The following is a 20,038-nucleotide window of genomic DNA, read 5'->3' on the forward strand; positions in this document are numbered from 1 at the left end:
AATGCTACAAACACTATTTTGTTGCTATCAATAAGAAATATACTAGTTTTTTTAAAAATCCAAATACTGGTTTTGTCCAGAAAAATTATCAGGTCTATTTATAACTTATAAAGTTGAACTGCTGAAACTTATTCACTGAAACATTTTGACTTGTATTAATGGTTTATGTCCCTGCATTTATATTAAACATTCACACACAAATGAAAATGGAAAACCTGACAATACCTGATTGTTGTCTCCTATTTTTTCACTTGCAATCATATACTTAGCTACCTTTTGGTAAAAAAAAATCTAATGTTCAAAACTACCAATAACAGGAAGAAGAGAATTTTTTAAAAATAATGAAATGTTTCCTATTATTCAATTTTCTCTTCTCTCATATCAATTATGTCTTTAAGAATTTTTAATATTAAAACTATATTCTTCTAAAATGTTTAAAAATTAAAAAAGTATAAATAGTGTTTGCCCTAGAATTGCAATACACTTTTACAACTAATCTAAGTCCATTTTCAAATAACTACATCACTTCATAAAGTACCTTATAATAGTATTCTAAGTTCTTCCCTTCCATCTGTAACATCATTGCTGTCATTCATTTCACTTAAATTTAAGCTATGATCACCTCATGCATTGCTACTATTTTAAATGAGAAGTTATCTATTAGTTCAGTTAAGAATGCAAAAAACACCAGAAGTTTTATTTTATCTTCATTTATTCCTTCTCTAACACTCTTCCTTTCTTTATGTAGATCTGAGTTTCAGATCTATATCATTTTCCTTCTCTCTGAAGGAATTCTTGCAAGGTGGGTCCACTGGCAAGAAATTCTCTCATTTTTAATGAGAAAATCTTTTTTCTTCTTTACTTTTGAAGGATAATTTATTTGGATACCGAATTCTAGGTTGGAGGTTTCTTCTTTCAACACTTTAAATATTTCACTCCACTCTCTCTTGTTTGCATAGTTTGTGAAGTTGATGTAATTCTTATCCTTTTTTTCTCTATAGATATGGTGATTTTGTTCTCTGGCTTCTTTCAATATATATTTTTATTTTGGTTTTCTGCAGTTTGAATATGGTATGTCTAGAAATAAATTTTTTTGGTATTTATACCACTTGGTATTCTCTGAGCTTCCTGGATCTGTGTCTTGGTGTCTGTCACTAACTTTGGAAAATTCTCAGCCATTATTACTTTAAATATTTCTTCTGCTCCTTTCTTTCTTCTCCTTCTGGTGTTCCTATTATGCATATCTTATATATCTTTTCTAATTGTCCCATAATTCTCAGATATTCTGTTCTGGGTTCCCCTGCCTATTCTTTTTTTATCTTTATGTTTCAATTTGAGAAATTTTTATTGACACTTATAACTTAAAATTTTGGAAATATTCACATGGTTCAATATTGAACAGATACAAAAGGTAAATAATGAAAATTTCTTTCTTCCCCTTACCCCTGTCCCTCATTCACCCACTTCTAACCCCATATTATGGTATAGTCTATGCATAATAAGGAAATATATGATCTATTTCCTCTCCTTTAAAAAAAAACCCCACAAATGGTAGCACAATATATACAGATTTGCATGTTATTTCTCCCCCTACATATCAATATATCTTGGTGTTTATCCTATAACAGTACAAAGAGCTTCTTGCAGGATAGAAAAATTGCTAAAGAGTTTTGAATGCATTTTGGAATTCAGAATTTCTTAAGTTACAGAAAGATAATTTATATAATATTTGCAGTGGGCCTGAGGCAGCATCCCATAATTAAACACTATTTATATGCTGAATGTATGAATAGTCACACTAGGTGGGATGAAGAGCAAAATTAGTATTAGTATTGTAGTTTATCAATACAATAGTAAATTGATAACTGAAATCGTATGATATAGGCCATAAATACTTGGTACTCTTTATTTCTAAGGAAAACATTCAATAAAACCTCAAATCAAACTAAATATCTATACATATGCATGGAATAAATATTTGTTACATCTGGTTCTTTGAGGACTTTGGACAAAAGGCTTCATCAGCATTGCTATTATTGTCATCAAAGATCAGTTAAAAATTGAATGATGGGCTAAGAATGGGATTCTTTAATGATGAAGTAACACTACAATAGATAGCTATTAAAAAAGTGTATTTCTAGAGTAACGTGTCTTATTAATATGGATTTCTATATAAGCAGTCTATTCAATTAATTGAGCAGCCATAATTTTTTTTCACTGATGAATATATGTTATTCAAGGCCAATTAACTGCTCAAACATTTCTCCCACATTATCTATGAAGATTTTTTGCATTTGTGTTACATCTCATCATTGTCATCACTACTAGCCCCATGTTTATTTGGATTAACACAATTTTAGCAATTTTTCTATCCTGCAAAGAATATACAACAGGTATATTACTTGTAATATTCAGTATTTTTTGCTTTCAGCTTGCTCTAACTCAGTGCTTCTACAACCTTGGTGAGCATAATTCTCTCATATGGAATTTGTTAAAACATAGATTCTTGGGCTGCACACATATAGATTCTGATTCAGGAGGTCCAGAGATGGGTCTGGGAATTTGCATTCCTAACAAGCTTCCAGATGATGTTGATGCTGCTTGTCCACTGACCATACTTTGAGTAGCAAGACTCTGACTTTAGACTTTTAGCCAATAAACTTTTGGTGTAACTAATGAGACTATATATCTTCTTATTAATGACAAAATCTTTCAGTCTTTTTTACCTACAGGTTCACTTTCAAACATTATTGTAAGCCAAAGAATCTGCCCCATATTTATCAATCATTCTAAGCATCAGCAACTGTGTAAATGGCACCATTAAGGTATGCCTGATAAAGCTTCTGCAATTAACTCCTTTAGGAAGCCTTGGAAGTTAACTGCTACAAGTATAGAGTATGAAAATAGAAAAATAAATATTTATATTTTCTCTTTGTTGGGAGAAAATTTTCTTGATCACAAAAAGTTCAGAAGGACTGTATGTAGAACAGTGGTTCAAGAATAATATAAGTTTTCTTTCATTCCAGCCTGTGTGCAATGAGCTCATGTTATTGGTACAGATTACTGGGCTCTTTAGAAAATCTCTCTTTGATTACCCAAATTGTGAACAACTTTTTAAACATCTTGGGTGTTGGCTTTTCCTAACTTTACCTGTCTGATGCATTGATACATCCCAGAACTTTCAACCTGTGCTTAGAGTCCTTAAAACCTCTTGTTTGCTCATCAATTATTGTAAATTTTTAAAATAAAATAATATAGGACAGAACAGAGCTATTTCATCAGCACTCTATACATGTGTGGGACTAAGATCTTCATTAAAAATTCTCTTAACAATGTCATAATTTTTGTCTCCTTCATGATAAGCAGAAGCTTCTTCATTATAGATGTTCAAATATTTTATACCATCATCCTCTGCAGCCAATCTTCTGATATTCTATACTCACCTTAAATGTTCAGTCATTCATGGCATATTCTAGTTTGTTTCATGAGCAAGAAACCATTCAGTAGCATATTTGCACCACTTCATTGTTTTATTTATTCAATCATGGTCATGTCAACATCTTCATTTTTTGTCCTTTAAAAATTTTCTATTCTTTATTAGTTCTGGTCATTTTTGTCACTTTAAAACTTCAACACTTTGTCTTTCTATTCTTTCAAGTCATAATTGATGTTAATTTCCATACCTTATTCTTCAGTAAGATGCCTCATAGACGCACCTGATCACGATTCTGCACTAACTCTATTTTTTACGCTATTGATGACAGATGCTTCCTTTTCTTATTTTTACCTACAGGAGTATTTTCAATTTTGTGGACGTATTTACAGGGTAATTAAACTCTAACTTACAAAATAACAGCATAAACAGAGAAGGCAACACAATATTGGTAAAGGCAGAGATGTGTGTGACTGGTAAGAGCGCTGAGCAACAACTAAAGCCTCATGTCATCTGAGGTCAGGTTTTGCTGTGAAACTTACAAAAAGTTTAGATTTTTGAATCTTTTCAGTTTTTAATTCCATGTAAGAGAATTTTGGACCCAAAGAAATAAATTTAATCAGTCTCCTGTTGATGGATATTTAGAATGTTTCAGATATTTTGCAACTACAAATAATGTTGGAGTGCATAACCTTGTACAAACATCATTTCACATTTGTACAAAATATTTGTAAGATAAAATCCTGGAAGTGAAATTGCTAGGTCAAAGGATACATGCATTGTAATTTTAATAGATATGACAAATTGCCCTCCACAAAAGATTACAAATCTATACTCTCACTCCACAACTTTGCAAATTGCTTTGTCAAAATGTTTTCTTTTATTTTGAATTTCAAACATACAAAAAAGTTTCAAGAATAGTAGAGAGAGACCTTTTCTTACTCCTGAACCATTTAAAAGTAAGTAACTGACTTGAATTCCATCACTCCCAAATACTGTAGCCTATATTTCTGGCAAACAAGGAGGACACTTTTCTACATACCAAAAACACAATAATCAAAATCAGGAAATTAATATTGATAATATTACTACCATCCATCACAGACCCGATTCAAGTTTCACCAATTGTCCCAATAATGTACTTTATAGCAAAATCATTTTATGGAAGATCACGTATGTTACATTTAGTCTGTCACATCTCTTTAGTCTTTGTCAACTTGGAAAAATTCTTCAGTCTTCCCCTGACATTCATGACCTTGACACTTTTTGCAGATTAGACAAGTTATTTTGTAGTATGTCCTTCAATCTGGGTATTCTTGATATTTTCTCATGATTAGATGAAGACTTACATTTTTGGCTATAGTATCACAGAAGTAATGCTGAGTTCTTATTGCTTCCTAACAGGTGATATATGACACTGACTTGACCCATTACTGGTGGTATTAACTATGATTACTCAATTAAAGTGATATCTGCTAGGTTTCTCTACTGTAAAGTTATACGTCTTTTCTTTATGATTAACAAGTATTTTGTGGGGAGTTACTTTGAGACCGTAAAAATCCTTCATCTACTAGTTCACCTACTAGTTTAATATCCATTGATATTTCTAGGCTGAGTGAAGTATTATATGGTTTCAAATTGGTATATTCTTATTTTATCATTTTTCCACAATCATCAGTTGGCATTTCACCCTACTCATTTATTTATTCATATCAGTATAAAACTCATGGATACCTATTTTATTTAATGGGTTATAATTAGTTGCTATCATTACTTACTTATATATTTATTTATAGCTTTATTGAGGGTAATTGCCATGAAATAATCAGCACATATTTAAAATGTACAGGTTGATAAATTTTGGCAAATCTATACACCCAAGAAACCATCACCACAATCAAGATAATGAACATATCTATTATCCCCAAGTTTCCTTGTGACCCTTGGAAATCTCTTCTTCCTTTCTATCCTGGCTTGCTCCAGCTCTCATTCCCACTGATTTTCCTTCTATCACTACAGTGTGCATTTTCTAAAATTATACATAAATGGTATAATACAATATGTATTGTTTTTTTATTTGGTCTGGCTTCTTTCACTTAGCATAATTATTTTGAGATTCAAACATGTTGTGCTGTGTATCAGTAGTTCATTTCTTTTCATTACTGAGTAGTATTCCATTATATGCTTATATCACAGTTTGTTTATTCATTCATCTATTGATGGATATTTGATTGTTTCCAGTTTGGGATTATTACAAAGTTTTGGTTATTAAAAATGAAAACTGAACTGACCAATTACTAGTAAGGAGATTGACTCAGTAAACAAAGACCTCCCCCCCCAAAAAAGTCCAGGACCAGATGGTTTCACTGGTAAATTCTCCCAAACTTTCAAAGAAGATTAATATCAATCCTTTCAAACTCTTACAAAAAACAGAAGAGGAGGAGACTCTTCCAAGGTCATTTTATAAGGCCAGAATTACCCTGATATCAAATCCAGTCAAGGACGCCACAAGAAAAGAAAATTACAGGTCCATATCCCTGATAGATGTAGGTGCAAAAATCCTCAAAAAATATTAGTAAATGAAACTAGACTGTTGTCTATCACCACACACCAAAATTAACTCGAAATGGATTAAGGACCTGAATATAAGACCTGAAACAATAAAATGCATAGAAGAAAACATAGGAACTAAACTCAAGGACCTTGGACTTAAAGAGGATTTTATGAATTTGACCTCAAAAGCAAGGGAAGTAAAAGCTAAAATAAATGAATGTGACTACATCAAACTAAAAAGCTTCTGCTCAGCAAAAGAAATTGTCAACAAGGTAAAGAGACAACCATCTGAATGGGAAAATATATTTGCAAGCAACACCTCCGATAAGGGCCTAATATCCAAAATATACAAAGAACTCAATAACAACAACAAAAAACAAACAATCCAATCAAAAAATGGGCAGAGGAGCTGAACAGACAAAAGAAGAGATGAAATACTGCCATTTGCGACAACATGGATGGACCTCGAGATAATCATGCTAAGCGAAATAAGCCAGTCAGAAGTTGAAAATCACATGATATCACTTATATGGGGGATATAAACCTAAAAACAACAAAGGAACAGGACAAACACAGACTCATGGACATAGACTATAGACTAGTGGTTACCAGAAGGTAAGGAGTGGAGAAGGGGGAAGGTAGACAGAGTTAAGGGGGTCAAATATGTGGTGATAGAAAGAAATCTAACTAAGGGAGGTGAATACACAGTGTAAATATATATATGTCTTACTGTTAAAGTGTACAGCTAAAACTTACTGGATTTTGTTAACCAGTGTCACCATAAAAATAAATAATTTAAAAAATAGATATTAGCAAATTAATTCAATAATACATTAAAAGGGTCATGCACCTTGATCAAGTAGGATATATTCCAGTGATGCGAGGTTAGTTCAACATATGCAAATCAGCGAATGGAATACACATTTACAAAATGAAGAATGAAAATCATATGATCTTCTTAATAGATGCAGAAAAAGCATTTGACAAAATTCAACGTCCATTTATGATAAAAACTCTCAAAGAAACAGGTATAAGGGAACATACTTTAACATAAAGGCTAACATCATACTCAATGATGAAAAGCTGAAAGCTTTTCCTCCAAGTTTAGGAACAAGGCAAGGATGCTCACTCTTGCCACTTTTATTCAACATAATATTGGAAGTTCTAGCCAGAGTAATTAGGTAAGAAAAAGAAATAAAAGGCATTTAAATTGGAAAGGAAGAACTAAAGCTGTCACTATTTGCAGATGACATGATAATAATATAGAAAATCCTAAAGACTCCATCAAAAACTGTTAGAATTATAAATTAATTCAGTAATGTTTCAAGATACAAAATCAATACACAAAAATCTATTGCATTTATAGACATTAATAACAAACTATCAAAAAGAGAAGTGAAGAAAACAATTCCATTTATGATTGCATAAAAAACCTAGGAATAAATTTAACCTAGGAGGTGAAACACCTGTATAATGAAAACTGCAAGACATTATGGGAAAAATTGAAGAAGCAAATAAATTGAAGAAGCAAATAAATGAAAATCCATGCTTATGGATTGAAAGAATTACTATTGTTAAAATGTCCATACTACCCAAAAGAATCTACACACTCAATGCAATCCCTCTCAAAATTCAAAATTCTAAAGTCGTTTTTCACAGAAATAGAGCAAACAATCCTAAAATTTGTATGGAACCACAAAAGAACCTGAATAGACAAAGCAATCTTGAGAAAGAAGAATAAGGCTGGAGACATAATGTTCCCTGATTTCAAACTATATTATAAAGCTATGGTAATTAAAACAATATGATATAGGCATAAAAACAGACACATGGATCAAAGGAAGAAACACAGAGCCCAGAAATAAAGCCATACATATATGGTCAATAACTATATGACAAAAGAGCCAAGAATATATAATAGGGTAAGGAGAGTCTCTTCAATAAATGATGTTGGGAAAACTGGATAACCACATGCAAAAGAATGAACCTGGACCACTATCTTATCACATACACACTAATTAGTTTAAAATGTAAGTCTTTAATGTATTAAAGACTTGACCATAAGACCAGAAATCATAAACGTAGGGTAAGCTTCTTGATACAGGTTTTGACAATGATTTTTTAATTTGGCACCAAAAGTAAAAACAACAAAAGCAAAAATAAACACATAGGACTACATCAAATGAAAAGTTTCTGCACAGCAAAGGAAACCATAAACAAAATGAAAAGTAACCTACTTAATTGGAAAAATATTTGCAAATCATATATCAGAAAACACTAAATCAGAACAGCAAAAAGAAAAAAAAATCCAAAAATATGAGGATAGTTATGGGGCCTCTGGGACAACATCAAGCACTCCAACATTTGCATCATAGGGGTACCAGGAGAAGAGAATAAGCAAGGAACTGAACACCTATTTGTAGAAATAAAGACAGAAAACTTCCCGAACCTGGTGAAGGAAACAGGTATACAAGACCAGGAAGCACAGAGTCCCAAATGAATACAAAGAGGCCCACACCAAGACATAATTAAAATACCAAAAGACAAAGAATCTTAAGCAGCAAGCGAAAAGCAGTTAGTTACCCACGAGGGAGCTCCCCATAAGATTGTCAGCTGATTTCTAAACAAAATCTTTGCATACCAGAAGGGATTGGCAGGAAATATCCAAAGTGGTGAAAAGAAAGGACCTACAACCAAGATTACCCAGCAAAACTATCAGAATCAAAAGACAGATAAAGAGTTTCCCAGACCAAAAGCTAAAGGAGTTCATCACCACCAAACCAGTATTATAAGAAATGTTAAAGAGACTTCTTTCAGAAGACAAATACATACATACATACATACATACATACATACATACATACATACACACACACACATACACACATTCATACACATATACAATGAATAATTAAGTGGCAATAACTACATACCTAGCAACAATTAGTTTAAATGTAAATGGATTAAATGCTCTAATCGAAAGACATAGGGTGGCAGAATGGATAAAAAAACAAAACCCTTAGATATGCTATCTACAAGAGATTCACATCAGATTGAAAGACATACATACACAGAGTGAAAGTAAAGGGATGGAAAAGATATTTCATTAAAATGGAAAAAAAAAAAAAGCTGGGGTACCAATACTAATACCAGACAAAACAGACTTTAAAATAAAAGCTATGACAAGAGACAAAGAAGGACCCAGTGATCACTTCTGGGTATTTATCCAAAGAAACCTAAAACAGTACTTTGAAAGGACATGTGCATCCATGTGCATGTTCATTGCAGCATTATTTCTAATAGCCAAGATATGGAGGCAACCTGGGTGTCTGTCAGTGGATGAATGGATAAAGAAGAGGTGTTACATATATACAGTGGAATGTTACTCTGCCATAAAAAAGAATCAAATCTTGCCATCTGTAACAACGTGAATGGACCTAGAGGGCATTATGCTGAGTGGAGTAAGTAAGACAGAGAAAGACAAATACCATATAATTTCACTTGTATGTGGAATCTAGAGAACAGGATAAACAAACAACAGAAACAAGCTCGTAGATACAGAGAACATTTTGATGGTTGCTGGATTGGGGGGGGTGGGGGTCTGGGTGAAGGGGGGAAGGGATTAAGACACATAAATTGGTAGTTACAAAACAGTCATGGGGTGTATAGTATAGCATGTGAGAATATGGTCAGTATTGTTATAATAACTATGTATGGGTCTGATGGGTACTAGATTTATCAAGGTGATTACTTTGCAAGTTATATAAATGTGTAATCATTGTGTTATACACCTGAAACTATTATAATATTGTATGCCAACCATAATTGAAAAAAATAAAAATATAAAAATTTAAAAAAATTGCTTGATTCCCAAAGTGTTTGTGCCACTTATGTTCCTACTTACAGTGTATGAGAGCTCCAGTTGCTCCATATTTTTGCCAGTCCTTGCTATGGTCAGTTTTTTGTTTTTTAAAATTTATCTGTTCTCTTATTGTGTTTTTAATATCCATTTCCCTAGGGACAAATGATATTGAGCATCTTTTCATGTGCTTATTTTTCAACAGAATAGCTTCTTTGGTAGAGTGTCTCCTATCTTCGCTCACTTGGAAAAATGGGTCGTTCATTTTCTTATCACTGAATTTTGAGAGTTCTTTACATATTCTGGATGCAAGTCCTTTATGAGATGTGTGATTTGCAAATATTTCTCCTAGTCTGTGGCTTATGTTTTCATTCTCAGTAATGACTTTCATAGAGCAGAAGTTCTTGATTTTGGTAAGTCCAATTTATCATTTTTTTCTGTTATGGATTGTGCTTTCAGTGTTATAGATAAGAAATCTTTGCCTAACTAAAAATGAAAATCATTTTGTCCTATGTTTTCTTTAAAATATTTTATACTTTTAGCTATTATATTTAGGTCTGCAATTCATTATGTTAATTTTTATGTTGTATCATTTTTGAAAAGACTATCATTTTTCTTAACTGAATGGGCTTTGCCCTTTTATTGAAACAAATTGGCTACATGTGTGGGTCTACTTTGGGACTCTATATTTTTTTCATTGATCCATTTATCTATCTTTACACCAATAACCCTGTTATTACTTACTATAGTATAGCTTTATAATGAGTCTTGAAAATCAAGTAGTGTTAGTTCTATCACTTTTTCTTTTGCAAAGTTGTTTTTGGCTATTTCAAGTCCTCTACATTTCCCTATGAATTTTAGAATCAGCTGATCAATTTCTACCCAGAAAAAGCCTGCTGGAATTTTGAATGGGATTGTATTGCATCTATACATCAATTTGTAGAGAATCAACATCTTAACAATACTGTCTTCCAATCCATGAATGCAGTATGTCTTTCCACTTATTTAGGTCTTTTTAAATTTCTCTCAGTAATATGATTTTCACTGTATAGGTCTTGCACACCTTTTGTCACATTTATTTTCAAGTATTTAATATTTTTTTGATGCTATTATAATGGTAATTTAAAAATTTCAGTATCTGATTGTTCACTGCTGGTATATTGACTGTGTATATCAACCTTATAGCCTATAACCCTGCTAGACTCATTATTAGTTCTAATAGCTTCTTGGACATTTCAGATGATTTTCTACATAGATGGCCACGTCATCAGAGAATAAAGACAGTTTTACTTTTTCCTTTCTAATCTGGCTATCTTTTGTTCTTTTGTTTCTCTTCATTGTCTTATTGCACTGGCTTAGAACCACGAGTATAATGTTGGATAGAAGTGGTGAAAGCAAACATTTTTACCTTTTTCCTGATGTTAGGAAGAAAGGATTCAATCTCTTACCATTAAGTATAAGAGTAGCTGTATTATAGATGCTCTTAATCATGTTGAGGATGTTCCCTTATATTCTTAGTTTGTTGACAGTTTTATTGTTTTTATTAGGAATGTTAGATTTTACCAAATGCTTTTTCTGTATTATTGAGATGACCATATGTGTTTTCCTTTTCACTCTATAAGTATGGTGAATTAAGTAATCAATTTTTGAGTGTTAAACCAACCTGACATTCCTGGAGTAAACCCTACTTGGTCATGATGTATTATCCTTTTTTATATATTATTGGATTTATTCTGCTAAAATTTTTATTATGAATTTTTGCACTTATGCTCCTGAGGGTATTAGTTTGTAGTTTTTCTTATGATTTTTTTTTGGTTTTGGTATCAGGGTAATGCTTCACAGATTGAGTTGGAAAATATTTCCTCCTCTTCCATTTTCTGGAAAAGTTTGTATAGAATTGTTACGTGTTCCTTCAATGTTTGGCAGGCTTTATCAGTGAAGCTATCTAGGCCTGTAATTTTGTTTGTGGAAAGGTTTTTAACTACAAATTCAATTCGTAAATTCAATTTCTTTGAAATTAATTTTCATTTACTTTTTCATTATGGTAAAATATACATATATAATAATATACCATTTCAACCATTTAAGGGTACAATTCAGTGACAGTAAGTATATTCACAATGTTGTACAACCATCACCACTATGCAGTTCCAGAACTTTTTCATCATCCCAAACAGAAAATCTATACTCATTAAACAAGTCATTTCTCCAGCCTCTCTACTGTTTCTATGAATTTCTCTTCTACTTTCTGTTTCTATGAATTTATGAGCATCAACTGTGGTCATTTTATCAAAGTGCTATCTGCCAGGTTTCTGTACTCTACAGTAAAGTTTATCTTTTTCCTTTATGATTGATAAGTATATTATGGAGAGATACCGTGAGACTATGACAACATCCTGTTCCTCACCAAATGTTCGCCCAGTATCCATTGATGTTTTTCACTGTAGCTATTGTAAGTACCTCTTATAAGTAGAATCATACAATATTTGTCCTTTTGTGTCTGGCTTATTTCACTCAACATAATGTTTTCAAGGTTCATCTATGTCGTAGCATATATCAGAATTTCATTCTTTATTTATGCCTTAATAATAGTCCATTGACTATATAAATCATAGTTTCTTTATTCATTCATCTGTTGATAGACAAGTTTTGGTTACTGTGAATAGTATTGCTATGAACATCGGTGTACAAGTAGCTGTTTGAGTCCATGTTTTCAATTCTTTTGAGTATATGCCTAGCTCATTTTTATCTATTCTTGAGTGAGCTTTGGTAGTTTTGTCTTTCAAGGAATTAGTTCATCTCATTTATGTTATTGGCATACAATTGTTCACAATATTCCCTTGTTATCATTTTAATGTCTCTAGAATTTGTTGTGATGCCTTTATATTGGTAATTTTTGTCTTCTCTCTTTTCTTCTTGCTTATCTGGACAGATTTCAATTTTATTTTCTTTTCAAAGAGCCAGCTTTTGGTTTCACTGATTTTCTTTACTGTTTTTCTATATTCTATTTCATTGATTTATGTTTTGATATTTACTAATACTTCTGCTCGCTTTGGGTTTCATTTGTTCTTCTTTTTTTTTTTGGTTCTTTAAGGTGGAAGCTGAGATCACTGATTTGAAACCTTTCTTCTTTTCAAATATAGGTATTTAGTGCTAAAAATTTCCTTCTAGATAAGTTTTAGCTGCATTCCACAAATTTTGATATGTTGTGTTTTTATTTTCAGTTTTAAACATTTTCTTATTTTCTTGTACTCTTTGTCTCCTTTTATCCAGTGAGCTATAGGGAAGTGTGTAGTTTAATTTATAAAAATTTGGTGGATTTTTCCATATAATTTTTTATTATTGATTTCTAATTCAATTGTGGTTCTCTGAAAAAGTTTTTATTTCACCTTTGTTTTTGAAAGATATTTTCACTGGTATAGAATTCTAGGTTGACAGTTTTTTAAAAAATACTTTAAAATACTTTTTTCACTGTCTTCTGGCTTAATGAGAAACTTGATCTCATCTTTATCTTTTGTCCTTTATAAGTAATGTGTCTTTTTTTCTCTAGTTGCTTTTGTTTCTCTTTTATCACTGGTTTCAAGCAATTTCATTATGACGTGACTTTTTTCACGTTTCTTGTGCTTGAGGTTCATTGAGTATCTCGAATTTGCAGTCATCCTTATCCTGCTCTGAATCTGACATTCCATGCCAGGCTACTGCCACCACCACTCCCCACACAGATGCCTATTATCAAATTTATTGATTTTACCTAATAAGATTGGTTAAAAATGTTATCTCCAGGTAATTTTAATTTGTATTTCTCAAGTGAAGCCAGGCATCTTAATTGTTTAAAAGTCATTTGTATCTTTCTTTTCCTATGAACTGCCTGATTATATCTCTTGTTCAGTTTTTCTATTGGTTTATTGATAATTTTTATATTGATTTATCTGTATCTTTTATCTTTTCTATAATGAACATGAATTTTTTGAGCAATAAGAAGATGCAACAAAGTTATTTTTAATAAAAAAATGCTTTAAAAAATCTGTGTAGTTTCCAGGTATCAGAAAAATACTCACAGTCCATGGGTAGCTAGTATTTTATTATAGCTTCTCAAGGGCTTATTTTCATTTCTCTTTGTAGTGAAACCTCCATAGTTAACAGGAAGTATGTGAGCTTGAAAGCCTGAGAGTCACTTTGGGCTCCCTGTCTTTTCATGAGGACGCTGGAAAAATCACAAATTGTCATATCTATAAAGAGATATGCAGCTCCATCTCAGTCATCACTTCATTGGCTCTTCCAATGGCCCCGGGAGGCTGATAGGTTATTGACAGTGATCCCCATTTTATAGATTTTGAATCTGAGGCTTGGAAAGGTAAAGTGACTTTATCATATGAAAGTATAGATTTAGAAGTTACCTTAAAGATGATCTCATTCTATGTACTCAGGATCCTATAATTAGTAACTAGGGCACAACTTTGGACTGGACCCAGGGGCTCATTCTCATGGCAGCAATCAAAGAGAGGATCCCTATCAGTCTAAGAGGTCAAGGGAGGATGAATAGCTTCTCTTGTTCAGGAAACTCCAGGCCAAGACCCTGATAGGGCCATGACTGGGCCAGCATAGTGGGAGTGCTGGAGCCTAAAGTCTATTTATGCTCACCTTTGGCAGCAGTCAGCATGGTGGAGGCCAGTTCACACTGCTGTGATTCCAAGTGTCCAAGCGTGAACCAGCGAGGATAACGGCTGGGCACCACAGACACCATATGGTGAGGGTGGGAAGTGTCGCCTGCAGAAGTTGAGTTTTCTAGAACAGGTAACCTAGAAGACCCAGGGAGAGTCATCAGCCACCATCCAGACTCCTGCCATTCTGAGCCATCTTAGAGAAGCTTACTCTTTGCAGGGAGTAAATGGGCAGAAAAGGGTTAACTAAGAACTTGGAAAATTTTAAAACCTAGGATATTGTACTCTGTATGAGGTAAGTGCCTGGGCACTTGTAGAACTCAAGCTGAATAGTCCTTACTGCAAATAGATTTGAAAAGCAGTTCAAGAGCCATAAGACTATTTTTAAAAGTATAAGAAATATATCAAGGACTCCTTAGCAGTTCTTTTCTAATTGAAGTGAGGGGCCCTCTCAGCCTTATGGTCTGACTAAAATTCTTCTGTGTGGTCTGCTATATCTTTGAGGTCCACTTGCCTGAACCAAGGATCCTACTCTAGTTTAGAAACAAGATGCCTATAGCTCAAGTCTTGGTATAGAAAGACTTATTTCTACCTCCCCCAGATGCAGATGGTGACCTGTTCCTGGGAACCATGACTCAGGTGAGATATTGAAGGGCTCAAATCTCATCTCAGGCTGCCTAACTGGCCGCAGAACAGAGAGACTCAGATCTTGAGTGCTCCATATCTATCAAAAACTCAGGAGCTTCAAGATGACCCACCAAGAGTATAGCCAGGAAGCCAAGTGAGTCACCAGCAAGGCATCCCAGATAGGAATGCTAGATCATATGAAAATGTCTAAGCTAATTTAGGGCAGGCTTGGTGGCAGGTCCAATAGAATAGAAAGAGGAAAAGCGACAAAAGTGAGATAAAGAAAAAGAGCATCAAAGACTTCTGCTTTGGTGGAGGCAACTGGGCTAGGAAAAGGCTACCCACCTCATGGCACGTAAGGCTAATTTATAGGACAGGTCTGGATCATGAGGCAGCAGAGCTGAGAACAAATACTTGGCAAAGGTATGCATGGGAACACTCTCTCGGTGAATGACTTCTCCCAAACCACTGAAGGGACCTCCTGCAGGAAGAAGATAAGTCAGCTAGTTGTTTTTCTGTATGCTTCTACTTGCCAGCCTAGATCTGAGCCCTAGGATCCCATATATGTTTGCTAGCCACAGGAACTTTCAGTATACTTTAATGTCAAAAATGTTTCTGTACCTGTGCTGTATTATAGAGGGGAACCCTGAGTCACAGGACAAAGACAATGTGGTAATAGCCCCTCTCTACTTACCTTCTAGTAGTAAGATGCATTGTTTCTGCAATGTTTGTACTAGTTCATCGTCCAGCTGCAGCTCCTGGAGTCGACTCAGGAGCTGTTCCTCATTGCGGCACACTTTGTCTTGTGCATAGAGGCCTTCAGGCATCACCCTCTGTTGACCCATCCCCATCAGAGCAACTTCCAGGGCCAATGACAGGAAGGACTCACTGCTGTTTGGGCAGCCTGCAGCCACGGGTACATGCTGGTACACAGGGGGTCTGCTTTCATTTATATCTGAGGGCAACAGGTCACCAGATTCCTTAGGTCAGACCCCGTAGAATTCATCTGTTCCTCAGTCCCTCCCACTTTGGGATACAGCTTAGTCAACAGCTATCACAGGGAAGCTGAGTCAGAATCCCAGAGCAATAAGGAAAATATAATGAAAAAAAGGTTACACAGAGCCTCAAAGATTCCTAGCTCTTTCCTAATATATGAATTGGCTGGGCTGGTTGGAGAAGTATAAAATCTTATACTAACCTTTTGCTAGCATATTATATAATAACAGTTATGTTTTTGTGTCTCTCTTTCACTAGAGTGTGAGCATCTTAAAAGGAAAAAAACTTTATCTTATTGCCCTAGGTATGTCTCAGGGCCTGGTGTATGGAAGGAGCTAAGTATAGGTCAGTGGTGAATAAATCCCAAGTGCAACCTCAGGCTTTCCTGATCCAAGTGTCACTGTGCAGATGAAACAGACCAAATATGGATCAGGGGATCAGAGGGGAGATAAGGGCAGCCCTAGCTTGGACTGGAGCTACCCTTTGTATCTCTACCCAGAGGAATCTGAATCCACCCAGTTACTATTACTTTTATAACACTTGCAACTTCTATGTTATTACTACTTTATATGCTATACCTTTGGGTTCAAAGTTTCAGGAAAAAAGCATAGGTTTAAAAGCCAGGGTTTTGGTTTCTTTCCTTTTCCCTTTCATCCATCTGGTAAATATTTATGGAAGACTATTAGATGGGAGGTATTGCACTAAGTGCTAAGATGATGAAGATAAATTAGTCATAATTTCCGCTTTCAAGGAGCTGACATCCTAATGAGATATATTCACTTGTAAACAAGTTGTAATGCTGTGTGCTAAATACCATAATAGATATATGTATACAATACAGTGATGACATAAAGGAGAGAAGAATCAATTCTGTCTCTAGTCCTTGTTACTCTGAGACTCTACTAAATTACTTCTCTTCTATTTCTCATTTATACAATTGGTACAAAACCATTATGAAGAAGAAAGTTCAAAGGAAACATGAGAGTATTATACAATTGCAAGTGATAACATTTTTTTTTTTTTTTAATGCCTATGGCACCTGGTCTTCCTGGGTGGTCTCCCATCCAAGTACTAATGAGGCCTGACCCTGCTTAGCTTCCAAGATCAGATGGGATCGGGCATGTTCAGGGTGGCATGGCCATAGACAAGATAACACACTCTTGATGGAAGTTCTTTTCCACTTCAAGACCGCGCCTGAGGACTTAGCCTCTGACTTCTGAAATCCTTCTACCCCTTATTATTTCCCTTGGATCATACTCTTTAGGCATTCATGGGAGGTGAAAGGGGCAAAAGAAGGTGGTAAGGTGAAATGTGAGAGTAGGTCAGGGCTAGTCTACAGGGTAGGAAAGGAGGGTGGGAAAGAGAAGCCTAAGGAAACCTCTTAGAGGAGGTCCAGTTTGGATAAGAGGGAAAAAGGGCTACAGGAAGGGTAGAGGGGTAGAACAGATCCGGCAGGAAGGAGAGGGCTGCCAAGCAAGGGCAGTTCTGGCCTGCACTAGGCTGACCCCCATACCTGACGCTTCCAGATAGCTATCATCATTCAGACGGCAGGCCTCAGTCAAAGTAAGAAAAAGGCAGCCAATGGGATCCAAGGGGTGGCCCACCCAGCCTTCCAGGTTTGTGATGGTTGTGGTTCCTCTCTGCAACAGTTCTGGAAACAAGCAGGTCAAAGTTTTAGAGAGTGGTAGAGACAAACTGCTCTCTATCCCTGCCTGGCTCTCCTCAGCAGTCTCTTTTAGGACTTGGCCCTGACACTCAAATAAAGCTTTCCTCATTCTCTTGCCTTGGGTTGATAGAACTGGTTACAAGCTTATCAGCCAACACAGATGGCTGTGGTCTGCATTTAGGCTCCCTGCTGGCAGCACACATATCTAGATGCAGCTTTATAGTTTAAAAAGGGTCTTCACATATCAGATTTTAGTGAGCTTTCCAACTGCCCTCTGATGTTGGCATGCTGGCATTATTATTCCTGTTTTACAGACAAAAAAACAGAGGTAAAGTAAGGCGTTCCACATAGCAAGTAGAATGACCAGGAATCCCGTAGCCCCTACCACACCATGAAACCTAATGAACATTAAATATGACACCTTGTAGTCCCTGAGGATCTTCTTCAGCCTCCGCCTGAGGAGTTAAGATGGCTCCTAAGCACTGTACCTTTCTTTTGATGCTTGTAGATTTCCAGCTGCCGCTGCTGCTGCAACCTCAGAGTATTGATAATGGCCACCGTGAGTCTGAGGGCCTCCTTTGGATAACCATGGGAACGTAGGGCATCAACCCGAGCACAGGCTGTAGGCACATGCTCTACCAGATGAGAAGAAATACTTTGGTTGGGTAAAATTTTCAAATCGGGAAAATTCATGCTTGAGAAAGGGAGTCTGTTTTCTATTCAGTTCTTCAAATTCAATCTGACATCTACTGTGTACCAGAAACTGTATCTTATCTTTGAAGGATTATAAAATTGAGTAAGTCATAGACATTATCTTCAAAGAGCTACCCTGAAGCCTCAGCACAGTATATGGTGTAGAAAGGGATACACAACTAGGATAATAAAATGTCGTACCTCTTTGTGAACAAGTACTATGGGAACCCAGTGGAGGTAGCAACTAACTGCCTAAAGGGAGAGGCTTCACTTATTTATTAATCCTACATTTCATAAGAATTAATTATATGCCAGGTAATATGTGGGCAAACAGAAGTACAAAGATGAATAAGAAATGGTCACTTCCCTCAAAAAGCTCAGAAGTGATATATAAACAGGTCATAATAAAACAGTTTAAAAGAAATGACATGGTAGTAATATATACAGAGAGAAAATAATAGTTGAGCTGTACTTTATAAGACAATAAGATTTTAAATAGGTAGACAAACAGGAAAAGGCATTCCTGGCAAAGGGAACATATAAGCAAAGACATATAAGTAAAAGCATGAAGAGCCATTTATATAGCATCTTCAGAGCATGACAAATAGTTCTGTATAGAGTTAGGATATATAGCTAGAGATAGCTGTAAAGGTAGGACATAGAATGTAAAAAGCTTTGAATGCCATACTAAGGAGTTTGAATTTACCTTAGGGATAATGAAGAACTACCAAAGGCTTATAAATGGGCAAGTGGTTATAGTGAGATTTATGATTCGTGATTTTTTTAAAAGACATTAAAAATTATAGAAATAATTGCAGAAAATTTGAAAACACAGGTAAGCAAAATATAAAACAAAAATCAGAGATAACCATTATTTCCACTTTCACGTATATATATCCAGACTTTTCTATTCAATTTTAATTACAATGGGATTGTATTATAATTATTGTTTTGTAATTGGGTTTTTCCACCTCACACATTGTAAATATTTTTCCACATCATTAAATGTACTTCTCTAACATTAAAAATGATTACATGTCATTCCATTGAATGTGTACTGAGTCAATCAACTTCCTACTGTTGGACATTAGATTGTTTCCAATTTTCCTCACCTGTACATTATTTATAAACATGCTCTAATAGACCCTCCTGTTTTATGCATCTTTTTAGTTAATTATAGCTCAAGATAAATTCCTAGATATAGAATTCCTGGATCAATGGGTATGAATATATTTTAAAGGCTTAAAAAATCTATTTATTTCTATTACAGTTGACATTCAATATTATATTAGTTTCAGGAATATAGCATAGTGGTCAACATTTATATAATTTATGAAGTGATCCCCCCAATAAGTCTAGTACCTACCTGGCACCATACACAGTTATTACAACATTATTTACTATATTCCCTATGCTGTACTTTACATCCCCATGACTATTTTGTAACTACCAACTGTACTTCTTCTTCCTTCCACTTCTACCCAGCCCCTCACCACCTCCCGTTGAGCAACCAACCATCAGTTTGTTCTCTGTGAGTCTGTTTCTGTTTT

The 20,038-nt window shown here is 34.7% G+C and overlaps 1 protein-coding gene and 1 pseudogene across 1 annotated transcript in view; both read right to left on the minus strand.

The window, feature by feature from the left end:
* ZSWIM5 (zinc finger SWIM-type containing 5) overlaps positions 1-20,038 on the minus strand; it is a 146,792-nt gene that overhangs the window by 9,331 nt on the left and 117,423 nt on the right. Inside the window, exons 7-11 of the mRNA XM_011367580.1 lie at positions 18,284-18,430; positions 17,643-17,780; positions 15,828-16,088; positions 15,479-15,614; positions 14,487-14,644 (exon numbers count right to left, since the gene is read on the minus strand). Of these exons, the coding sequence (XP_011365882.1) occupies positions 14,487-14,644; positions 15,479-15,614; positions 15,828-16,088; positions 17,643-17,780; positions 18,284-18,430 (840 nt within the window). The remainder of the gene's footprint in view (positions 1-14,486; positions 14,645-15,478; positions 15,615-15,827; positions 16,089-17,642; positions 17,781-18,283; positions 18,431-20,038) is intronic.
* On the minus strand, positions 17,157-17,275 carry LOC111744443 (annotated as a pseudogene).

The sequence above is a fragment of the Pteropus vampyrus genome, unplaced genomic scaffold (genome assembly GCF_000151845.1).
Source record: "Pteropus vampyrus isolate Shadow unplaced genomic scaffold, Pvam_2.0 Scaffold135, whole genome shotgun sequence".
NCBI classification, from domain to species: domain Eukaryota; kingdom Metazoa; phylum Chordata; class Mammalia; order Chiroptera; family Pteropodidae; genus Pteropus; species Pteropus vampyrus.